At 39.4% G+C, this 19,535-nt stretch overlaps 1 protein-coding gene across 1 annotated transcript in view; it reads left to right on the forward strand.

The window, feature by feature from the left end:
* LOC140930733 (uncharacterized) overlaps positions 1-19,535 on the forward strand; it is a 37,953-nt gene that overhangs the window by 9,612 nt on the left and 8,806 nt on the right. The window contains exons 9-31 of the mRNA XM_073380437.1: positions 1-229; positions 716-910; positions 1,286-1,477; positions 1,747-1,935; positions 2,133-2,378; positions 2,645-2,836; positions 3,211-3,408; positions 3,600-3,848; positions 4,307-4,552; positions 5,299-5,490; positions 6,457-6,690; positions 7,172-7,219; positions 8,000-8,236; positions 8,699-8,860; positions 9,545-9,706; positions 10,889-11,050; positions 11,223-11,651; positions 11,719-12,016; positions 12,506-13,316; positions 13,945-14,179; positions 15,038-15,664; positions 16,275-16,643; positions 16,910-17,167. The exon at positions 1-229 is cut by the window's left edge and continues 20 nt beyond it. Of these exons, the coding sequence (XP_073236538.1) occupies positions 1-229; positions 716-910; positions 1,286-1,477; positions 1,747-1,935; positions 2,133-2,378; positions 2,645-2,836; positions 3,211-3,408; positions 3,600-3,848; positions 4,307-4,552; positions 5,299-5,490; positions 6,457-6,690; positions 7,172-7,219; positions 8,000-8,236; positions 8,699-8,860; positions 9,545-9,706; positions 10,889-11,050; positions 11,223-11,651; positions 11,719-12,016; positions 12,506-13,316; positions 13,945-14,179; positions 15,038-15,664; positions 16,275-16,643; positions 16,910-17,167 (6,160 nt within the window). The remainder of the gene's footprint in view (positions 230-715; positions 911-1,285; positions 1,478-1,746; positions 1,936-2,132; positions 2,379-2,644; positions 2,837-3,210; positions 3,409-3,599; positions 3,849-4,306; positions 4,553-5,298; positions 5,491-6,456; positions 6,691-7,171; positions 7,220-7,999; positions 8,237-8,698; positions 8,861-9,544; positions 9,707-10,888; positions 11,051-11,222; positions 11,652-11,718; positions 12,017-12,505; positions 13,317-13,944; positions 14,180-15,037; positions 15,665-16,274; positions 16,644-16,909; positions 17,168-19,535) is intronic.

Genomic DNA, 19,535 nt, shown 5'->3' on the forward strand with positions numbered 1-19,535 from the left:
TTAAACTGTCCTCCACATTTGCGTCAAAATGCTGACCGGGGTACTACGTCAGCAACAGTTTCGTGGGCAACCCCAACGGCTACAGATAACTCCGGCTTCGCTCCCAACATAACGCGAACAGGAAAGAAACCTGGGGAGAGATTCTCTGCCGGGGAACACATCATCCGTTACAGAGGCATTGACAGAGCGGGCAATATTGGCGAATGCACTTTTAAAGTCTTCGTCTCAGGTAGATGTCTTAATCTGGCAACTGTAGTTTTAAGTAGTTCGATAAATAACAGAAAAGTCTAAACTTAGCACCAGATTGTTAAATTTTAATATTTAAGTTATAACTATTGGTAGTTTCCTCCTGTGACAAGGCCTCAGCGAGTTAAAAGGGTCCGCAATATGGTGAGTCACGATGAGTTAATTACTGGTAAGTTAACAAATTCATTATTCTGTATGTAAAATCTTGAATCTAATATTCTACACGTGAAATCTTAAATTTCAGTATTCTGCATGTCCAAATCTTGAAATTTCGAGATTCTGCATACCAAATAATATTAAAAAAAATTGGTAACTGACCTGTGTTAACTCGTCGTGATTACTCACGCTGCATATATATCACCTTCTTAAACCCGAGTCGCAAACTTCTCAACATTATCTTATTCTAAGTGTATTAGAAAAAATACAAAGGAACGTTACCTTTTTAAGCAGTTTTCGTCCTATTATTCAGTGATCCGATGTGAACCCAGATTATATGCACCAGCTGGAGGCAGCAAATATTGCATCATGGATAACATGTATGGCTCAGAGTGTTCCTTTACATGTCACCCTGGTCACATCATGAGGGGTTCGGCAAAAAGAAGTTGTGAAAAAAATCACCAGAGCTCTTTCGGCTTCTGGACTGGAAATGAAACGAAGTGTGAATGTAAGTTATACTAATTTTACGCTAATCTAAAATTCTCATTCCTCTCAAGAGACTATGATTTTGCCTTTGTTTTTCGCATCAATTTGAATAACTCTTTAAGGCTTCTAATCACCACTACAACTCCAATCATCATCATCATTATCATCTCATCATCATTATAACTATAATCATCATCATCATCATCACCACCACCACCAACACCATCATCATCAGCACCATTTCCAATAGCACTCGCAAAAGCATTATCTTGTTGTTGTTGTTCGAATGAACTCCAATCTTCTCTTTGTCTCTACCATTTATGGTTTGTTGTCTTGCATAGTTGAATGTCAATGAATTTGACCCTTGAGACATTTCGTTTGTTTTATCTGTGTGCAGTGGTCAGGTGCCCTCGCCTTCCTCGTTCCTCTCACAGCGTCCAGTCAGGTTGTGGGTTTGGTTCCATGAATAATGTCTTTGGTGACAGATGCCTCTACTATTGCGACATTGGATATCGTAAAATAAACGGTTCAAGTGAGAGAGTCTGTCAGGCAAATGGGACATGGTCAGGGCAACCACCGTACTGTGAAGGTGAGCATAAACTAAGTTTTAAATGGCTCAACCAACTGTCTTTCATTTTACAGAAAACAAAACGAAATCATTAAAGAACAAAATGAGAAAGCTTGGTATTAGAACGCAATTTCTAATTTCGTTGGGCTCTTGCGCCAATAGTTTGTGGTTTTTTTTTTCTGATATATACTCATACCATTTGGATTAGACTGTGCTACATGAATCTTTCATCGTTGAATTAAAATAAGCAATAGAAAATTAATATAGGTGCTTTATTTTTTCTTTCATAGTCGTTCGTTGTAGTTCCCTGGAGCCACCAAAGGACGGGCAAGTAACACCAAATTCATGCACAGTCTCTCCAGAATACGGTGAAACGTGTTACTTCTCTTGTCCGAGAGGCTACAGATTGCATGGGGAGCCAGCAGTATCCTGTCTCAGCAATGGACAGTGGTCCAAAAGCACTAGTGCCTTTTGTGAAGGTTACTATAATGTGTAAATAATTTATACGGTATATGCAGATCCATTTTCTGTGGTCACTCCAATTCATTTGTTTGTCTGAGCAAAGGAATATAACCTTGCAACTGAACGATACCCGATACCATTACCCCCAACTAATTAACTGGCCATTATTACTTTAATTTTTAAGGTATCTAATCTGTTAAACGTTTTATTTTAGACGTGGAAAGCCCCTCGTTTGGCTCAACGTGCCCCTATGATATAAAGCGCTATGCAGACAGGGCGAAGAACTACACAGCAGTAAGCTGGTCTGCCGTTGTAGCTACTGATAACTCGGGTGTTACCCCGAATGTCTTTTCTACTGGTGTAACCAATATATACCACACAGGAAGGCATACCGTTACATACAACGTAAGCGATGAAGCTGGGAATTCTAGGATCTGCAAGTTTTACGTCTTTATTGAGGGTAGGTGGGACTTTAAACTGCGCATAATCTGCAAAGACGATGCAACAAATATTTCGCTTTACTGAAAACGTCTCGGGTCATTCTCCAGTTATCGATAAGGCTATCTAGTGGCTAACGCGGGTTCCCTAATATTTATATGCTGAATGGTGATTTACCCGGTGGATACCGCTTCATATACGTACATTTTGCAAACACTAAAAGACGTTACATGCACTACACCATATCCAGCAACAAAAACTGAACCAAATTTTTTCATCCTATTACAGTGTTGAGATGCCAAACATTGCTCCCTCCGTTGAACGGTGGTTTGTTGGGTAAATGTGAGAATACTTTTGGATCAACCTGTACATTTGGGTGTGACGATGGATACAAGTTACTTGGTGCACAAAATATATCATGTGAAGCAAACCCTGGTCACATCACGGGTTATTGGGATAATCCAGTTCCTGCCTGCAAAGGTAAACACATAATAAGCAAATAAGACAACAAGCCATAATATGATAATCGTATGACCATTTTACTGACTCCTAAATTTCAAGGTGAAAATTGTCTTCATTCCTGAATAAATAGCTCCTGGATACATCTTTTTATGGTGAGAGTGAAATGAACTTGTTCTACAATTATCTTGTTCACTTTCGTTTTATTTTGTCATTAAAGATATAGTTCATTATTGTTCTTTTTCCTTGTAGTTATTGCCTAAAAGTATCACCAATTATCATCATTATTATGATCCTTCCTCAAAAAATAAAGAATCGTCTAAGGAGTAGCGGTACTCTTGTTATCATATCATTTTCTGTCTGTTTTTTTGTTTGTTTTTGTTTTTTTTGCTTAGTCCTTAGATGTTCTTCATTAAAGGTACCGCGGTTTGGCTATATTTATCCTTACATGTGCTCGTCATCTCCCATCAGTGGAACTGTTTGTTATTTGGAATGCAGACATGGATTCCAAAGTAATGGAGGGGTAAACGTGTTGCAATGTGGGAAGAACGGAAAATGGAACCAAAATGTATCTTCTACTTTGCAGTGCAAAGGTACGTCATTTCTTTGGCTTTTTCGTCTATTTGAAGCAAAACAGAAAATGGAACAATGTTGCTTTTCTAAAATAAGGTGCTTAGTTAGATCCTGCTCACCTTTAGCCATGAGCTTGACAGAATGTACTTTGGTTCAAGTTGTCTGATGTGACAGTATTAAGGGTTCTATTTTCTCATATGTTGTCTCGCAGACGTTGTTCCTCCCGTATTCATGAGCTGCCCTTCCGATATTCACGCCAGTATCAACGAAAATTCGTCGGCATCGGTAAACTGGACGTTTCCTGTCGCTATTGACAACAGCAACCAGGCACCGCAGATCACTGTATCACCAGCTGGAGTAACTTCACCTTACACGATTTACACCTCTACCGTCATTACCTACACTGCAACTGATGCGAGTGGAAACAAGGATGAGTGCTCATTTCAAGTCTTTTTGGAAGGTCAGAAAATAATCCTTAATGAGGAAGCATACCTGAGGTCAAGAGGGCTGGATTGGTTGAAAATTTTATGGACCGAAAGGCAATCGTAGTCCATAAAGAAGTAAAAATGCCACACTCCAGTCGACAAGTCCGAACTTTCTTAAAATATAAACGATTTTATAGTATGGGTAAAAGATTGAATTTTTTTCGAGAACAACGCGGGAATACAAGAGCGGGCAAAATAGAATCATAGCCAGAAGCTAGTCAAAAATACAGGATTCGCTTTATCTTACCCACTCATTAATAGTAATATATATACTAAACATAACGCTTGTTTAAATAGATTTTACACATTTTCATCCCTCGTCGGAAAGGGTCCATATAGACCTAGGCATTTATGTCTAGTGTCAACCTTTAAAATCAATCGCATGTTTTAATTTATAACAAGAATCTGAATCCATAATTCATTTTATTTGCAGACAATTCAGGCCCCGAGGTTGTATTTTGCCCACCAGACCAAAACATAACTGCAATAAAGATGAGGACAGTTGTAACATGGATCTCCCCACAGTTTAAAGACAACAGTAACAATCCTTTGGTCATTAGATGCAGCCATCAGAGTAACGCAGAGTTTTACTGGGGAACCTGGAACGTGCATTGTACGGCGTTTGATAATAATCCAAATAACAATCCTGCCGTTTGCCAGTTTACAATCAGGTTAAAACGTAAGTAGTTAGTAAGTGACGTTATCACCCGGGGGCAGGGGATACCACTGGAAAATTCGATTGGAGGTGTGCAGCTTGCCTCTTGACAACCAACTATAAAATGCATGACCTGTCCTACCCTACTCATACCTGAACAGGTGTTCTCAAGAGACGAATGACAAATAAAGGACACACCAAATTCCAGATACAGGTACCTGATAGCACAAAACCTTACACTATAAAAAAAGCCAGACATTCAGTCTATAATTATTACCCATTTTCGGACCAATTTGTCACTTTCACACACTTTCACAGCCCCCAATTGCTTTCTAATCCATTTTCATGACACTAACGTTCATCTCATAAGGTAATCCTATGCTAAGCTATGCTAGTTTTGCAAGAAATTTGGGGAGCATAAAGTAAAATGAGAGCCCTGGCAACATGCATACAGCAGTCCTCCGTTAATTTGTGTTTCAAATGAAACATACTCCTATCATGCTGGTTTGCCAATATGCAAACTCACAAAATCGCACATGCAGCCACAATTAGCTTAAAATGGAATACAGAGGCACTCAACGATTGTTTTCTGTAAAATATCTGTTCGGGGAAGCAAACATTGCCAAGAATTAAGGATGGGTCAACGTAGATCAACTTAATCTTTAGGGTCCCTATTTTAATACCGAAGAATACAATTAAATTTAAAGAGAGGCACATGGTTGATTTGATATCGATCTGTACTAAGTTTGTTATAATCTGCCTTGATACAGCGAAAGATTGTATTGATCTGCCACCTCCCAAGAACGGGGCAAAGGCTTGTGATGACTGGGCATTCGGAAGATTTTGCACTCCCTCGTGTAACAGCAAATGGGATTTCGCTCAAGCACTGCCTCCATTTGTAACATGGGTATGTGGAGCATCAGGGGCATGGTCTCCTTCAACCCGGTGGCCAGATTGCTCAAGTAAATAGAAAAGTGCTGTTTTATAACTTGTGTATATGTTGGGTGTAATTTTATTCTTGGTTAATTTTTTTTTTGTTTCAAACCCATTATCATGAATTTCCCTTCCTAAGAACTAAGGGCAATAAAATGTGAAATTAAACCACAATTAACATAGACCAGCGTATTACTAAAGAGGGTATCGGCCCTACGTAATTATGTTCGGATAACAACACCCTCCTCGATCTCCATAATTCTTCAGATCCTACTCAGCCTTAACGAGTAATTTGTTACTTATTTCATGTACTCCAAGTAAATGTGTTCCTTTCAGGGAGACGAATGTCTGAGGCTACTTATTAACCCTCAGCTAACGTAAGTGGAACCACAGTTCCGACGTAGAACATCGTATTGCTAACAAGGGCTGATGGGTTTGTTTCTCTCCCGGTAGACGCGTACGGTAAATTGCATGGATACCTACACTGATATTTCTTCATTTAATTCAAAATAGGCGGTTCATATATGATTTATGTCACATAATTTGACTTGACCAATTATCTTGAAGAAAGATACCCTTCGTATTCGTCATTTGCCAGTTATGTAGAAGGTGAAATTATCTTATAAACACATCCATCTACTTACTGATTTGAGCGAGAGTTTTAATTGGTTACTAGATGGTAAGGGTTCTGTGCAAAAACATAAAATGCTATAACACCTTTTGTTATATAGCTGAAATTTATGACGTCAGAGGGTAATAGTGCACTGTTACCCTCGGATGTTGACTGCTCGCAAGATTTATTTTTATAAATTTGTTCTCGAAAAAAGTTTTTCTTCAAATCACTTAAAGATAGGTCCCTCGGGAAACAGTTAATTTTGTTTGCCTCGAATCTCAAAGTTTCCCGTGACGGAAGATTGTCGGGAAACAAAATTAACTGTTTCCCTAGGAAGCAGTCATTAAGTTTTTATTAATATATTTCCAATAAATCACTGCAGAGGTATACCAAGCAGGTGAAGCTAGAATGGCGATGGATTTGTACTATTTCGACGGAGATTGCAGAACACCGGAAGCCCAGACAAAAATAAGAGAGAACTTTGTTCGGATTTTAAACGGGTCCCTTTTTCGAGTGATGTGCCAAGACCCTGTGCTCAGAGATCGTTGCACGGCTGAGAACGTAGTGGTAACATGCGATGAGAATACGAGCGCAAGACGGAAAAGACGTTCATCAGGTTGGTGTAACATTGGTTGAGTATCACAGCGGTACTTCCAGCAAGTAGCTGAGGCATAAGCCAATGAACTCTTTCTTGCGGTGAAACTGAGTTGACTGTGTTCTTCTTGGGAGGATGATTGACGCGAGATCGAAGACAATCAGTCATAGTGTAACTCGGTAGATTTTTAGAGCTAGTTTTCCAAAACAGGGTTCTTTTTCACTCAGTGATAAACATTTACCCGGAGATACTTAGAGTAATAGCACCTGTTACTCAAGGAAAAAGTTCTTCTGGACCTCAGAAATATAGTTGACGAAATACGACTCTCGGGTCCCCTAAGTTTAGCGTCTCTCGATCCTTCGCGAAGCAATTTGGGTATAGTGACAGCTGAAAATCGATAAAAAGCCCTGACCTTGTGCAAAATATTTAAACTGTTAAAAGACTGTCACAAAGCGATATTTACAAAGTGTGTTTATTTTGAGGTGATTTTTTCATTCTTCAGATGGTGTTGGTGATCGCATTCGGACAAAAGTCCATCTTGACATTGTTGGTAAGTTGTGTACAGCCTAGGTCACACCCAAAAACGTCCTCTACAGACGTTTAATGTTTCATAACCCCTCCCCCCCGGCCTAGTCTCAGGGCTTCATATTGGGTTATTGTGTCTTACAATTAGTCATGCGGTTCTAATATGTCATCTCATAAGGTACTGAAAATCTCCGGGAAACTCAAACCAATTCCATTTAGGAAGTACAATGGAAAGTCCACTCCTTGAGGCTTTTTATCACATACGCCTTTCTAGATTAAATGTACAGGAGTAATTTCTTGCCATAATAGTGATTAAAATGGTGAAACTGAACAGGAGACAGTTTGTTTCGATGGATGAGTAGGACGTAACAAGTTTCATTTGATCTCAGTCTCAGATGGCATTTGTGCAATAAGTTATACACTCGAATTCAAAACCCACATTTACTTCCGGAGCTACTTTCCCTGCCATTCTCGAAGAACAGTAAATCTTGCTTAACACCGCCTTTGAATAAATAAATATGGATGAAGTTGGCCAATAGCTGAAAGTAAGATTCCAGTGATAAAGATTACAACAATTTCACTTAACAATTGCTGGCATACAGGCAGTAGCTACTGCAATTTTGCAAAAAGATCCGCGAAGATTTATTTTTAAAAAATTCAACTCCGATACTTATGACGGATAAATCTTTTGAGGGACCTCCATCGTTCTTTTGGGATGAAATTAATGCATTCTTGTAGGCCCTTCGTTTGTTACAACGAGCTTTTGCCACTAGTAGCTTGTCATGTAACAATTCACCTTTCGCAGTAATCCTTGACAACAGTACCGGAGTAGATGACGGCAAACAAAGCAAGATCGAAGCAGGTTTGGCAGGCGTGGAGTTCGCCAAAAACTTAAGCAGTGAAATCAGGAGAGCAGTTGAGATTGGTGTCCTCAATCTGACCATAAACGGCACGGTGTTTGTTCCTGATGAGCAGTCGCTGAACTTCTCAGAACCTGTGATATTTTGTGCCAAAGGACAATCCTTTAGAGATGGAGTCTGTGGTAATTTATTTATTATTATCATACACATACACGTAAAGCAGTGGAAATTAAGGGGCTTTGACATTGACTTGTGTTTATGATATTGTCTCTGCATTTTGCTGTCAATATTTCATTAAAATTAAAGGTCTAATGCTGTTCTAAGCAAACTGCGTACAAAGGAAAACACTTCATCGAAGTACAACTGAAGTAGAACGTGAAAAACGGGAACACTGAGACAAGTAGAGGAGTTGTCCTCACGTGGCTTTAGGTGGCCTTTGCAAAATCCTTCGTGAAAACCAATTCCAGCAAGCCAAATATAATTCATTCTCATGCACTTAAGACTCGAGAAGCACTATCTGTATTACCATTATCGCCATCATCATCAGCACCAGCAACACCAATAGCAGCAGCAGCATCGCCACCAATATTAGTTTATATATTCTTTTGTTCATTCCTCATTATGATATATTTTGCATTGCTCAGTAAGCTGTTCACCAGGAACATACCTAAACAAAACTCTTGGTACATGTGAAGACTGCCCTGTTGGATCATATCAAGAGGAAGAGTCACAAGAAGCATGTGTGCCATGTCCACCGAGAACCTCAACGGAAGAAACAAGATCTGACGATCGATCCAATTGTACAGGTAAAAGCGCACTGTTTCAGTACTAATGCTTAACTTTACTTTATTGACTTTGTTGCATGCGATCAAGTAATATGTAGATTAAAATATAAAATTCGTTAGATAAAAGAAAATAAAGTAAAATAAAATAGATAATATTGCAACTGCAGCAGGAAGCAGGACAATGTCCCAGTTGATATCTTGCCCCAAGAACCAAATAAAATAAAAAAATAATAAATAATTATAAAAAAACATAAATAACAGAACCCCCTCCCCCCAACCGTAACCACTGCTTACCCCCTCCCCATAAACAGACTACCTACGTATCACCCTATACCTCACCAACTGGGAGGACATAACATAATAGTATTAATTGCGAGTGTAAATGTCTAAAATCCTTTTCTTAAAACTAGATAGTGACTGATTAGTGCTTTTGATGTCTACAGGTAGCTTGTTAAGCCTATACGTATTCTATTATCTTCTATTCTGTTTTCCACTGCTATTACCCACCTAACTATATACTCAAGGTACTGTTAAGCTGAAAGCTTGTATAAGATAATGCTTTGTGCAGTTGTATATATGACTATATTACTATACCTAGTTAAGGCTTAAGACTCATCAACATTGATATATCTTCAACAGGCTATTCACGAAACTATATTACGTACAAAAAAAATAACCACTTTCTATTTCTCCTACACAAAATAGCGCTGTGTAAGCCTGGGTCATATTCACCCACCGGATTAGAGCTTTGTATCCAGTGTGAAAAGGGGTTTTATCAAGAAACAGAGGGACAGCGTCTCTGCATAAAATGTGGTGTTAACACAACAACTCCAGAGGAGGGATCAAACAGTTCTATGCAATGTGCAGGTAAAAATGACAGTTTGCATTTTATGAACAAATAAAATGCACAGACAAAACCTCTGAATGTACATAAGTGCATTTATAGAGTTAAGTTTTCATTAAAATGACTATCCCAATCGAATTTCAAGAATTATCTATTAACCTATTTTCCAGGCCCCAGTTGTTCAAAAGGTGGATAGTGATATCCACTGGATAAATCACTATCTAGTGGATAACCAATTATGCTTCGTAATACTTATTCATTGGATATCGATTTATCCGGTGGATAGCGCCATCCAACTTTTGAAAGTCAAGTCAAATCAATTTTTATTTAAACTCACACAGAATAATTATAATTAATACAAATTAGTACTTTAAAATATAAAATCAAGAGATTGTGAAGGGAAAGAGAATTTCAATTGTAGGTTCATTGTGCAGAGTTTGGGATACCTAAATAGTTCGTGGAACTAACCGAGTAGGTGACCCAAACGAGAATATGAGTAGAAGGAATATAGATACAAAATAGCTGTTTGAGAAAAAAGTATTACTTCATTAATTAAATAGTAGTTAAGATAATACAATCGTAAATTATTAGGAATCAATAATAGTATTAAAACCATCAATCACAGAATTCTTGATATATTGACGAAAACTGGAAAACGGCTTGATTTTCTTAACATCAATAGATAAAGAATTCCAAAGTTTTGGGCCAGTGTAACTGAGAGAACGAATGCCGTATTGAGTGGTATGAACAGATTTAACAAAGAGATTATCACTCTTTGATTGACGTGTATTATATGAATGAATTGAAGACACCGGGTTAAAATAATTAACAAACCAAGAAGGACTTAGTTTATGGTACCACTGATAAACAAAAGAGAGAATTTCAAGATGAATTATATCAGAGAATTTTAGGAGTCTGAGAGTCTTCAGCAATGGCTCAGAATGAGATCCAGAATAAAAAAAACGGAGCCAGACCACAGAACACGGTAAGCTAGCGTGCATGGGTTTTAACAATGGCTGGCCGTAAACGCCCAATACAGATCTCCTGCTCATATTTTATCTACTACTTGTGGACATACTGTAGACAAGGAATTATCAGCTATTTATTTGGAAAGCTAAATAATTTATGATATGGGCAAATAGATTCACCACAAGTACTAAATAAAAGTTTGGCTTACTTGTATTTTTTGTTGGTCTTTCCTCCAGTCCCCTGTCCTCCGGGTTCTTTCTCTCCTACTGGACTGGCTCCTTGTACTTTATGCAACCGGCGCTCCTTTCAGCCCCACAACGAGAGCCGTATCTGCGTTCCATGCCCAGGAACAACTGCAACTGTCATGCCAGGATCAAAAAATTCTCAAGATTGCATAGGTGAGAGGTACAGAGCACCTATCGACACTAAGTTAGCTGTTCCATTGAAGGGCTACCAGGCTCGATTAAGTATAGCTTCTGAAAACGACTGCTGATCGCATGAAAACGTAAGGTAACACGAAAGTTTGCATGGGCAAGAATACTTATTTTATCTCTCCTTTTTACTCTCCAGAAATTAACGAATGCGAATCCAATCCATGTCAAGGCAACTCTAACTGCACAGACCTTATTGCTGACTTTCTGTGCTCCTGCCAACCTGGCTACACTGGTAAACAATGTGAGACCAACATTGACGATTGTCAGGACCAGCCTTGTTTCAATAACGGCACCTGCCATGACCTGGTCAACAATTACACCTGCACATGCAAACAAGGGTACCAGGGATCTAATTGTGAAGATGATGTTGATGAGTGTATGACATCCCCTTGTTCCAATAATGCTTCGTGCAGCAATTATCCAGGAGAATATAACTGTCAATGCAGACCAGGGTTTACTGGAAAGTTGTGCGAAACAGACGTGGACGAATGCGAGTTATCACCGTGTATAAATGGAGCAACTTGTAGTGATGGAATAAACAACTACACCTGCCTCTGCGCAACAGGTAAGACTAAGTGAGTAATATAATATAACGATGAAGTGTGATATTAACAACGTGTATTATATCGCAGGCTACCAAGGAAACGATTGCGAGGAAAATATCAATGACTGTGCATCTGACCCTTGTCAGAACGAAGGCAAGTGTGTGGATGGAGTTGGAACATACCACTGCATCTGCCCTGCAGGATTTAATGGAACCAACTGTCAGCATAATATTGATGAATGTCACAATGTAGACTGTAAGAACAATGCAACATGTATTGACCAGATCAATGAGTTTTATTGCGTATGCCCGAACGGTTTCACAGGAAAAAAATGCGAGGTGAACATTGACGAATGCGCGTCCAGTCCTTGCAGGAACCAAGCTAGGTTTGTATTTATTTACTTTAAAGTTGAATTTTGTTATTGAAATTGGTTCTAAATAACTTTCCAAAGACAATCTGCATTATTCAAAAGTGTCGTTATCAGTCAACCTACCATATATCAGATGAATAAATTAAATAAATAAATAATGATTTGGAGGTAGCACATCCACCAAGTGGTTCTTCGTCTACCTGATTCCTGGCTGAATTGGAATTTGGAAGTGTTGGTTTTTTTTATTAGATTTTATCGAAAAATAAAAGACACATTTCTTGCTTCCAGTATTCCAAGAACTCCAGAAGAGCAGTATATCTTACCTCATTACTACATCTGATTTAACGGTCTCCAACTGATTTTAAGTAATTTCTAATCAGAGGCAGTAAATTAACTAGTAAATTAAGTAAAGAAAGAAAGTAGAGAAAAGGAGAAAAAACGCAGACTTTTCAAAGAACGCTACCAAACTATAAAGCTAAGGCGCTGTTACTTCCATCTCGTTAGGTGTGTGGATATGATTAACACTCATCAGTGTGAATGCAAAGATGGTTTCGATGGCCTCCACTGCGAAAACAACGTTGATGAATGCGCCTCAAATCCTTGTTCAAACAAAGGTACATGTCACGATGGCATCAATAATTTCACCTGCGTTTGCCCTCCGGGGTACACAGGAAATACCTGTAGTTTAGACATCGACTACTGCTCATCAACGCCGTGCTTGAATAATGCCTCTTGTTTTGATGGACGCACTTCCTTTACTTGTCAATGCCGCGATGGATTCAGTGGAGACCAATGTCAGTATAACATCGACGAATGCGTGAATGCAACATGTTTAAATGGCGGAACATGTATCGACGGCATTGATCAATACGCATGCGCCTGCCAAGCGGGATTTACCGGATTCAACTGTGAATTAAATATTGATGACTGTGCGCATAATCCGTGCTTAAACGATGGGACTTGTATGGATTTGATAAATGAATTTAATTGTGCCTGTAGGAGAGGTTATACAGGGGAGAACTGTAGTGTCGACATTAACGAATGCTTCAGTTCTCCTTGTCAGAACAATGGAACATGCAATGATAAAGTCGACGGCTACACTTGCAGTTGCATTGATGCCTTCAGTGGAATACACTGCGAAAGGAATATTGATGACTGTTTAGGTCACGGTTGCGCTAACGGTTCCACCTGTAGGGATGGGGTTAACAGCTACACTTGTGAGTGTCCTCCTGGGTTCTGGGGAAGGTTCTGTGAATCTGAAGTAGACGAGTGCGAGTCCTTTCCTTGTAATAATGGTGGAACTTGTAACGATCAGGTACCGTGCAATGCCAGTACTTCTTCGAATAAATGCCCTCTACAACACACTGTTAAGTGTTTATAAACGTTTCTCCCGCATCATTAACTTGCAGACGTTAAAGTAAACGGCCCAATAAAGTTAAACTGTTATTTGATACGGTCACAAGATAGGTAGGAATTCAAATGACTGACGACCAAAATGAAGTGTTTTAAGGTCTTCTCTATGACCTCTAATCATGAAAGTTTGATGGATGGCAAGAATTTAAAGTGTCTCTTTATAGATCTGACATTTTCTTATTAGACACCTCTCTTTCGGGTGTTGGAGACACTTACTAGCAAGCGGTTTCTTTTAGCGAGAACCTCTAAGCTATAGATTTTGATATAATGCATAGCAAAGCCTCTTAGTATAGCGGCAACAAAATTGGATTTCTTGTCGGGTTTAGCTTAGTACAACACCACCACCACCAAATATAATAGCAGTTCCATTTACAGAGATGGTATTGCTATGACGATCATATAAATAAAACTAATATGTAGTTAAAAGGACAGAATGCACAGTTGTCAAACGTATTCGGGTTTGACGACTATAATTCATAGCAACGATATGAATACGTCTTTTACTTATAGATTCCTTTATTTCACCTCAGGTAAACGCTTTTAAATGCACCTGCCAAGCAGGCTTTGCTGGAGACGAGTGCGAAATAAACATTGATGACTGTAAATTAATGCCGTGTTTAAACAACGCCACTTGCATAGACCTGATAGCAAACTACACATGTTCCTGTCCAAGTGGTTTTACTGGGCTCCATTGCGAGAGTCGCATTGATTACTGTGGGGAGGCAAACTGCACTCAGAATGGAGTTTGTGTTAATCTATTCACAGGTAAAAGTCATAGTAAAGCCTGGATTCTATGCAATCGTTCATATCGTCTTGTCGCCTCGATTTCAGTCTATATGAAGACTTAGTTCTATTCAGACTATTTCGATCGTCCCAATGGGCCCTTAGCAGCTCGATCGCTCTAACTGGCACTTGGCAGCTTAACAGTCACCTGGTACAAAAACACCTTGCAAGAGAGAAAAGGCGCAGTGGGATCCACTGGAAAGAAAGGAGAGTCGCATTTTAAATGATGCAATCCTGTTTTCTTTCTTGCCCTATTGCGTCCTATACTTTCTGGCAAGGCGTTTTTGTCTCGCGCGACTGTTTAGCTGCAAAGGGCCTGTCGCCAGGATCGTATCGCATTCATTGGAAGCGTTTCCATGTGATGGCCTTGATCGCCTGAACACATTTTGAGACGACTCTTGTGATCGCCACGACTAGGACGATTACATGGACACCAGCCTCAACGGAACTTGACGAACTGCGTTGCTGCTAAGATTTAAACTTTTGCGCCAAGAAAATGTAAATGATAATTTCATTAAGGCTTTGGCGAAGGCATTTTAGCAGCGAAACGACGTGTTTTGGTTACTAAATTATTTTTGAACCGGTTTCTCGCCAATTTGCATGGAATTGGCGTAACATGAGATATGGAGAAACTGAAAGTATAATTTTCCGCGAATTAGATGTAAATAAGTTTCATGTTGGTTTTGGCGCATGTGCATAAGCCGAAATTGTTAAAGTGCGACAAGACTCGGAACTATGTACACTGGTGTATATAGTTGTCTCACATATTACTTTACGGAGCCATCGTCATAAACAGTAACACACTTAAGGTGTTTTTTTTTTTATCGTTCTCACATACAGGCTTTAACTGTAAATGCAACAGTGGTTACTTCGGCGAGTACTGCGAGTTTGAAATTGACGAATGTTCAGCAAAACCCTGTTTCAACAATGCAACATGTCATGATGTCGTCAACAATTTCACTTGTTCTTGCTCCGCCGAGTTTACGGGGAGGTACTGTGAGCAGAAAATAGATGATTGTGTGAATAACTCCTGTCAAAATAACGCAACGTGTGTTGACAACACATTGGGTTACTCTTGCCTGTGTGCTGAAGATTACAACGGAACTTTCTGCGAAACAGAGATCAACAAATGTGACTCCTCTCCGTGTCAAAACAATGGGACATGCGTAGTTGAAAGGCCTGGGTACATATGTAGGTGCCCGGATCAGTTTGCAGGAGTAAACTGCGAAAACTTTACTGACCCCTGCTTATCATCACCATGTCAGAATGGCGGAACGTGTCACACTGACAACGCCACGGGAAGCGTCTCTTGTTTATGTAAAACAGGTTTTACGGGAAGCACCTGTGATGTGAACATTGACGATTGTGCATCGGAGCCCTGCATGGCCAACTCCTTTTGCCTTGATTTGGTAAACGAATATGAATGCAAGTGTTACCCATCTCACACAGGAGATCACTGTGACATATGTGAGTAACGATATGCCTTAGGCGATTTTCGAGTTGGCCCAAACCTCTGTTTTAAAGCAAGGCTTAGTGCGAAGCTATCGATTTGAAAATGAATTTTAATTACCAGCAAATAAAACTCACTTTTACAAGAATTTTTTTTCACTTAGTCTCAACTCTCTCTTTCAGCTCTTTTGAAAATGAGATTGTTTGGAAATCGGAAATGGTCTATTCCTCAACTTAATCGAGGCGTTGAAATGACCTATGTAATGCAACGTCAAACAGACCATGTTGATGTTAGCCGTGTGCTGATTATAGTAATGACGATCAAAATTGTGCCTATTAATGGTAGAGAAACTGCTACCGCTTAACTTTTATGCACCGCTCTCTCTCTCTCTAATTTTGTGGTGATAAAAACGCCAGCTGATCAATAGTTTTAAATTTACAGAATATTTTTAATTCAAATATGGTTAAGACCTGCGATAACTCCACCTCGATGAATTGCATAAAAATGTGTCATCGAGAAGATCCATTCCAAGCTATAAATCGTTGTGTTACGTTTACAGAATGTAATAAAGCGACACTTCAAAGGAATATCTTAATATAAACTAAACCTCTTACATTCCTTTCTCAGTCCTTGGCAGCAATTTTGATTTGATTTTCAAGCGCCATACTGCAAACGACATGGTTATATTATCAGACGGTGAAAGCATCCCTACAATGAGGTTTTTTACCATCGCCCTGTTTGTCCGAGCAGACTCCGGGCACAGCTCAGGAACACTCTTTAGCTACAGTGTGCCTGGTGTACCACAAGACGTAATAATTCTCTCATTCACTGAGTCACAGGTTAAGCTGACGATTAAAACTGAAGTTGTGGCAGCTGATTTCAAATTACCGGACAATAATTGGAACTACGTGGGCGTAGTTTGGAGCGGAACGACAGGAGACGTGTCCTTGTACATTAATGGCCCTGAAATAAAAAGGGCCAGGAACATTCTCAAAGGTGAGATTTTACTGACTTCTCAACAGCAGCTGTCATCGGGGCACAAGTTTGAAAATTTGAAATCCTTTCACTGCATTCATCTATTGTAGCCAAACTTTACCATAAAAGAGCAATCAGATAGTATTCTGAACAAAGCAATAGCATTTTAAGAGCTTATCACTAAATCGATAGCATGGACTGTACTGCAAACGGTCCATGATAACTTTGAAATCAACGACCAAAATTGAATTTACTTTCACGAGTTCAATTTTACTGTAAAAATCCAGGTGATACCATCACTGGAGGGGGATGGATGGTTCTTGGCCAGGAGTTCCTCGCTGGAAAACCATCATCTTCTTTATCGACTGCTTTTGCTGGTACATTACATCAAGTCAGCTTTTGGGACGTGCCTGCTACTGCCGATCACATGTGGAATGCAGCTCACAACTGTACTTGGCCCATTGCTGGAAGTGTGCGCGCGTGGAGCAGTTTTCTTCAAGGAATCAAAGGCACAGTGGAAAAGCGATTCATTACGCAATGTCAAGGTAATCAGAGTCGGTAACAGAAAGCGCTGCAAACGTTAGTGCCAGCTGCGATTGAATAAGACTAGGAGAATTCACGGTCTTGGAAGGAAAGGCTACACAACCCAAAAACACTTGATGACCGGTCCCGAGGAAAACAGTTAATTTTGTTTCCCGACAATCACACTGTTTCCCGGGAAGGAGCTAAGGAAAACATTGAGATTCGAGTTTCAATGTTAGACGTCATGTGATTTCGAAGTAACCAATGAGAGCGCAAGCTGTTGGGAAGAAATTCACAGCTATATAGCGATACCGTTTTATGACTCCTAGGGTCAGAACTTTCAATGTGCTTCCGTTTTGAGGTGGAAAGATGTTTAAGAGCAGTTGTCTGTAAGATTTGAGCTATATTAAAAAGGCGCTGCCACACTATCTCACCGAATTGGCTAAAAATTGGCATGTAGACTTGATTTGAGGTCTTTAATAAGGAATAGGTAACTTTAGGTTCTAATTCCTCCTACTTCGGAAATTATCGACATGGCCGGTTTTTGGGTGCCTCGGACCGGCGCCATATTGGTTAATAGAAGCTGCTTTTGAGCCTTCGACTACAACCCTGTCTTCAAAGCTAATCTTCCTTTGCCAATACAGATTGAAAGAACAATCCCTCTTTATTGTATTTTTAGAAACTACTTCGAAATTGATAACGTTTTCGCAACGATCGATTAAACTTTTGGTGGGTATACTTTTTGAATTTTTTACACCCGCAAAATTAACAGAATTTTAAAGGCGTATATCTCTTTTGCCACATCGCATTGAAGCTTGCCAATCCGCCTGAATACTCACTGTTTGTAGCTAAATCGAGTTCATTAATAAAAAAATTGGGCAAATTTAACGGAGCAGAAACAAAAGCAATGAATGGAAGACTGTTCTAGCGACTTTGTCAATAATCTGTACACCGAATACTCGCCAGGTGTTGCCAAAATTACAATCGATAATAGAGTTTCTGTCATTAAATCTGAGTGATCTGTGTAATAAAATTAGTCTCTGTAATATAATCGATAACTCTGCTGTGAAAAACAGTATAAAAAAAGGCAGATTGTATAAGGAAAAGGAAAATAAATTTGTTATGTTTATGCTATGACGCGTAAACAAAATTCAACCATCACAGTCGAACAGGAATTTTCCTGATTTTCCTCCGGTTCCTTTACCGAAACCGGAGCTTTTAAAATTAACCATAGTAATGAAAATTGAGATGTATTACCTTACTCGACGACAAAGTTGCCAGTTTCCACCTTGATCGAAAAAAAGTAATATTTTCCCACGCATATCGCGGGTCGTCACGTTCCTTGCCTGGCGTTACAACTCACGTGAAACCGCCTGGTTTCAAACAACTGAACTGAAGAATCCGTGAAAATCTTAGCCAGGCAATAAATAATGGAAGTTGATATAAGTTATCATTATTAGTGAGCGAGGATCGATGCGATGATAGTTCCAGCTACATGTATATACAGCGTTTGAAGATTCACTCAAAACTCATGAGACATGAGCCCTTGAAATAAACATCATTACTTCCGGTTTTAAAAATTGGGCGTTGGCTAAGTAATAAATAGACTCATTCTACCTTGTACACCGTTAACAACGGTTCCCTGTACAATTTTCAGGTATTTTGTCTCAATCACGAAGCCCGTTTTGAGGAGATTCTTGATAAACAGAAAAATTGGTTTGGAAGGGGTTAAGAAGAATGAGGGATGAGCCCGGGACAACAAAAACCACAGTCACCCCACCGAAGGGCTTTAAAACTGTGCGCAAATGCCTCACCCTAGGGACAATTCCAGATTTTTGTTTCCTTGAAAAAGCTTAAAATCGCTAGACAATGCATGGACAACACAAGACAGTCCTAATTCAAAATAAAGTAAACAGCAAAGAAAATTCAGTTAGAGACCAGAGTGTTTATCCGATATCGCGAACAATAAGGAGTGATTGAAGATGTGTCTGCAGTTTAAGGTAAAATCATTTACCATGCTCACGGACCTTTCGACAACATAAGTGTACCGATTGACGTAATATCAGTGGTAAAAAACGAACGCTTTTTACTGTAGGACGATGACGTCATCATACAAAAGGCGTCTTCACTCTGGCATCCAGAATTTCAAACAGTCAAAACCTAATTTTCTCTGCTCGTCAACTGAAAAACACCTCTGAGGGCAAGTAGTGGTAATGTGCTTGTTAGTAAGACGTCCAACATAAGGAGACATTCATAATCAAGTCGGTTAATGCATTGATAAAGGGAAACTTTCTCCTTCACCCTTAGGGACAGAGTTCAAAGGCGCAAAAGATTTTTATTTCAGTTCTAGCATGTGTTGTCTAGCGATTTGCCTCGAGCTTCTCTAAATTT

This window comes from Porites lutea, chromosome 3 (assembly GCF_958299795.1).
Source record: "Porites lutea chromosome 3, jaPorLute2.1, whole genome shotgun sequence".
Classification (NCBI taxonomy): Eukaryota; Metazoa; Cnidaria; class Anthozoa; order Scleractinia; family Poritidae; genus Porites; species Porites lutea.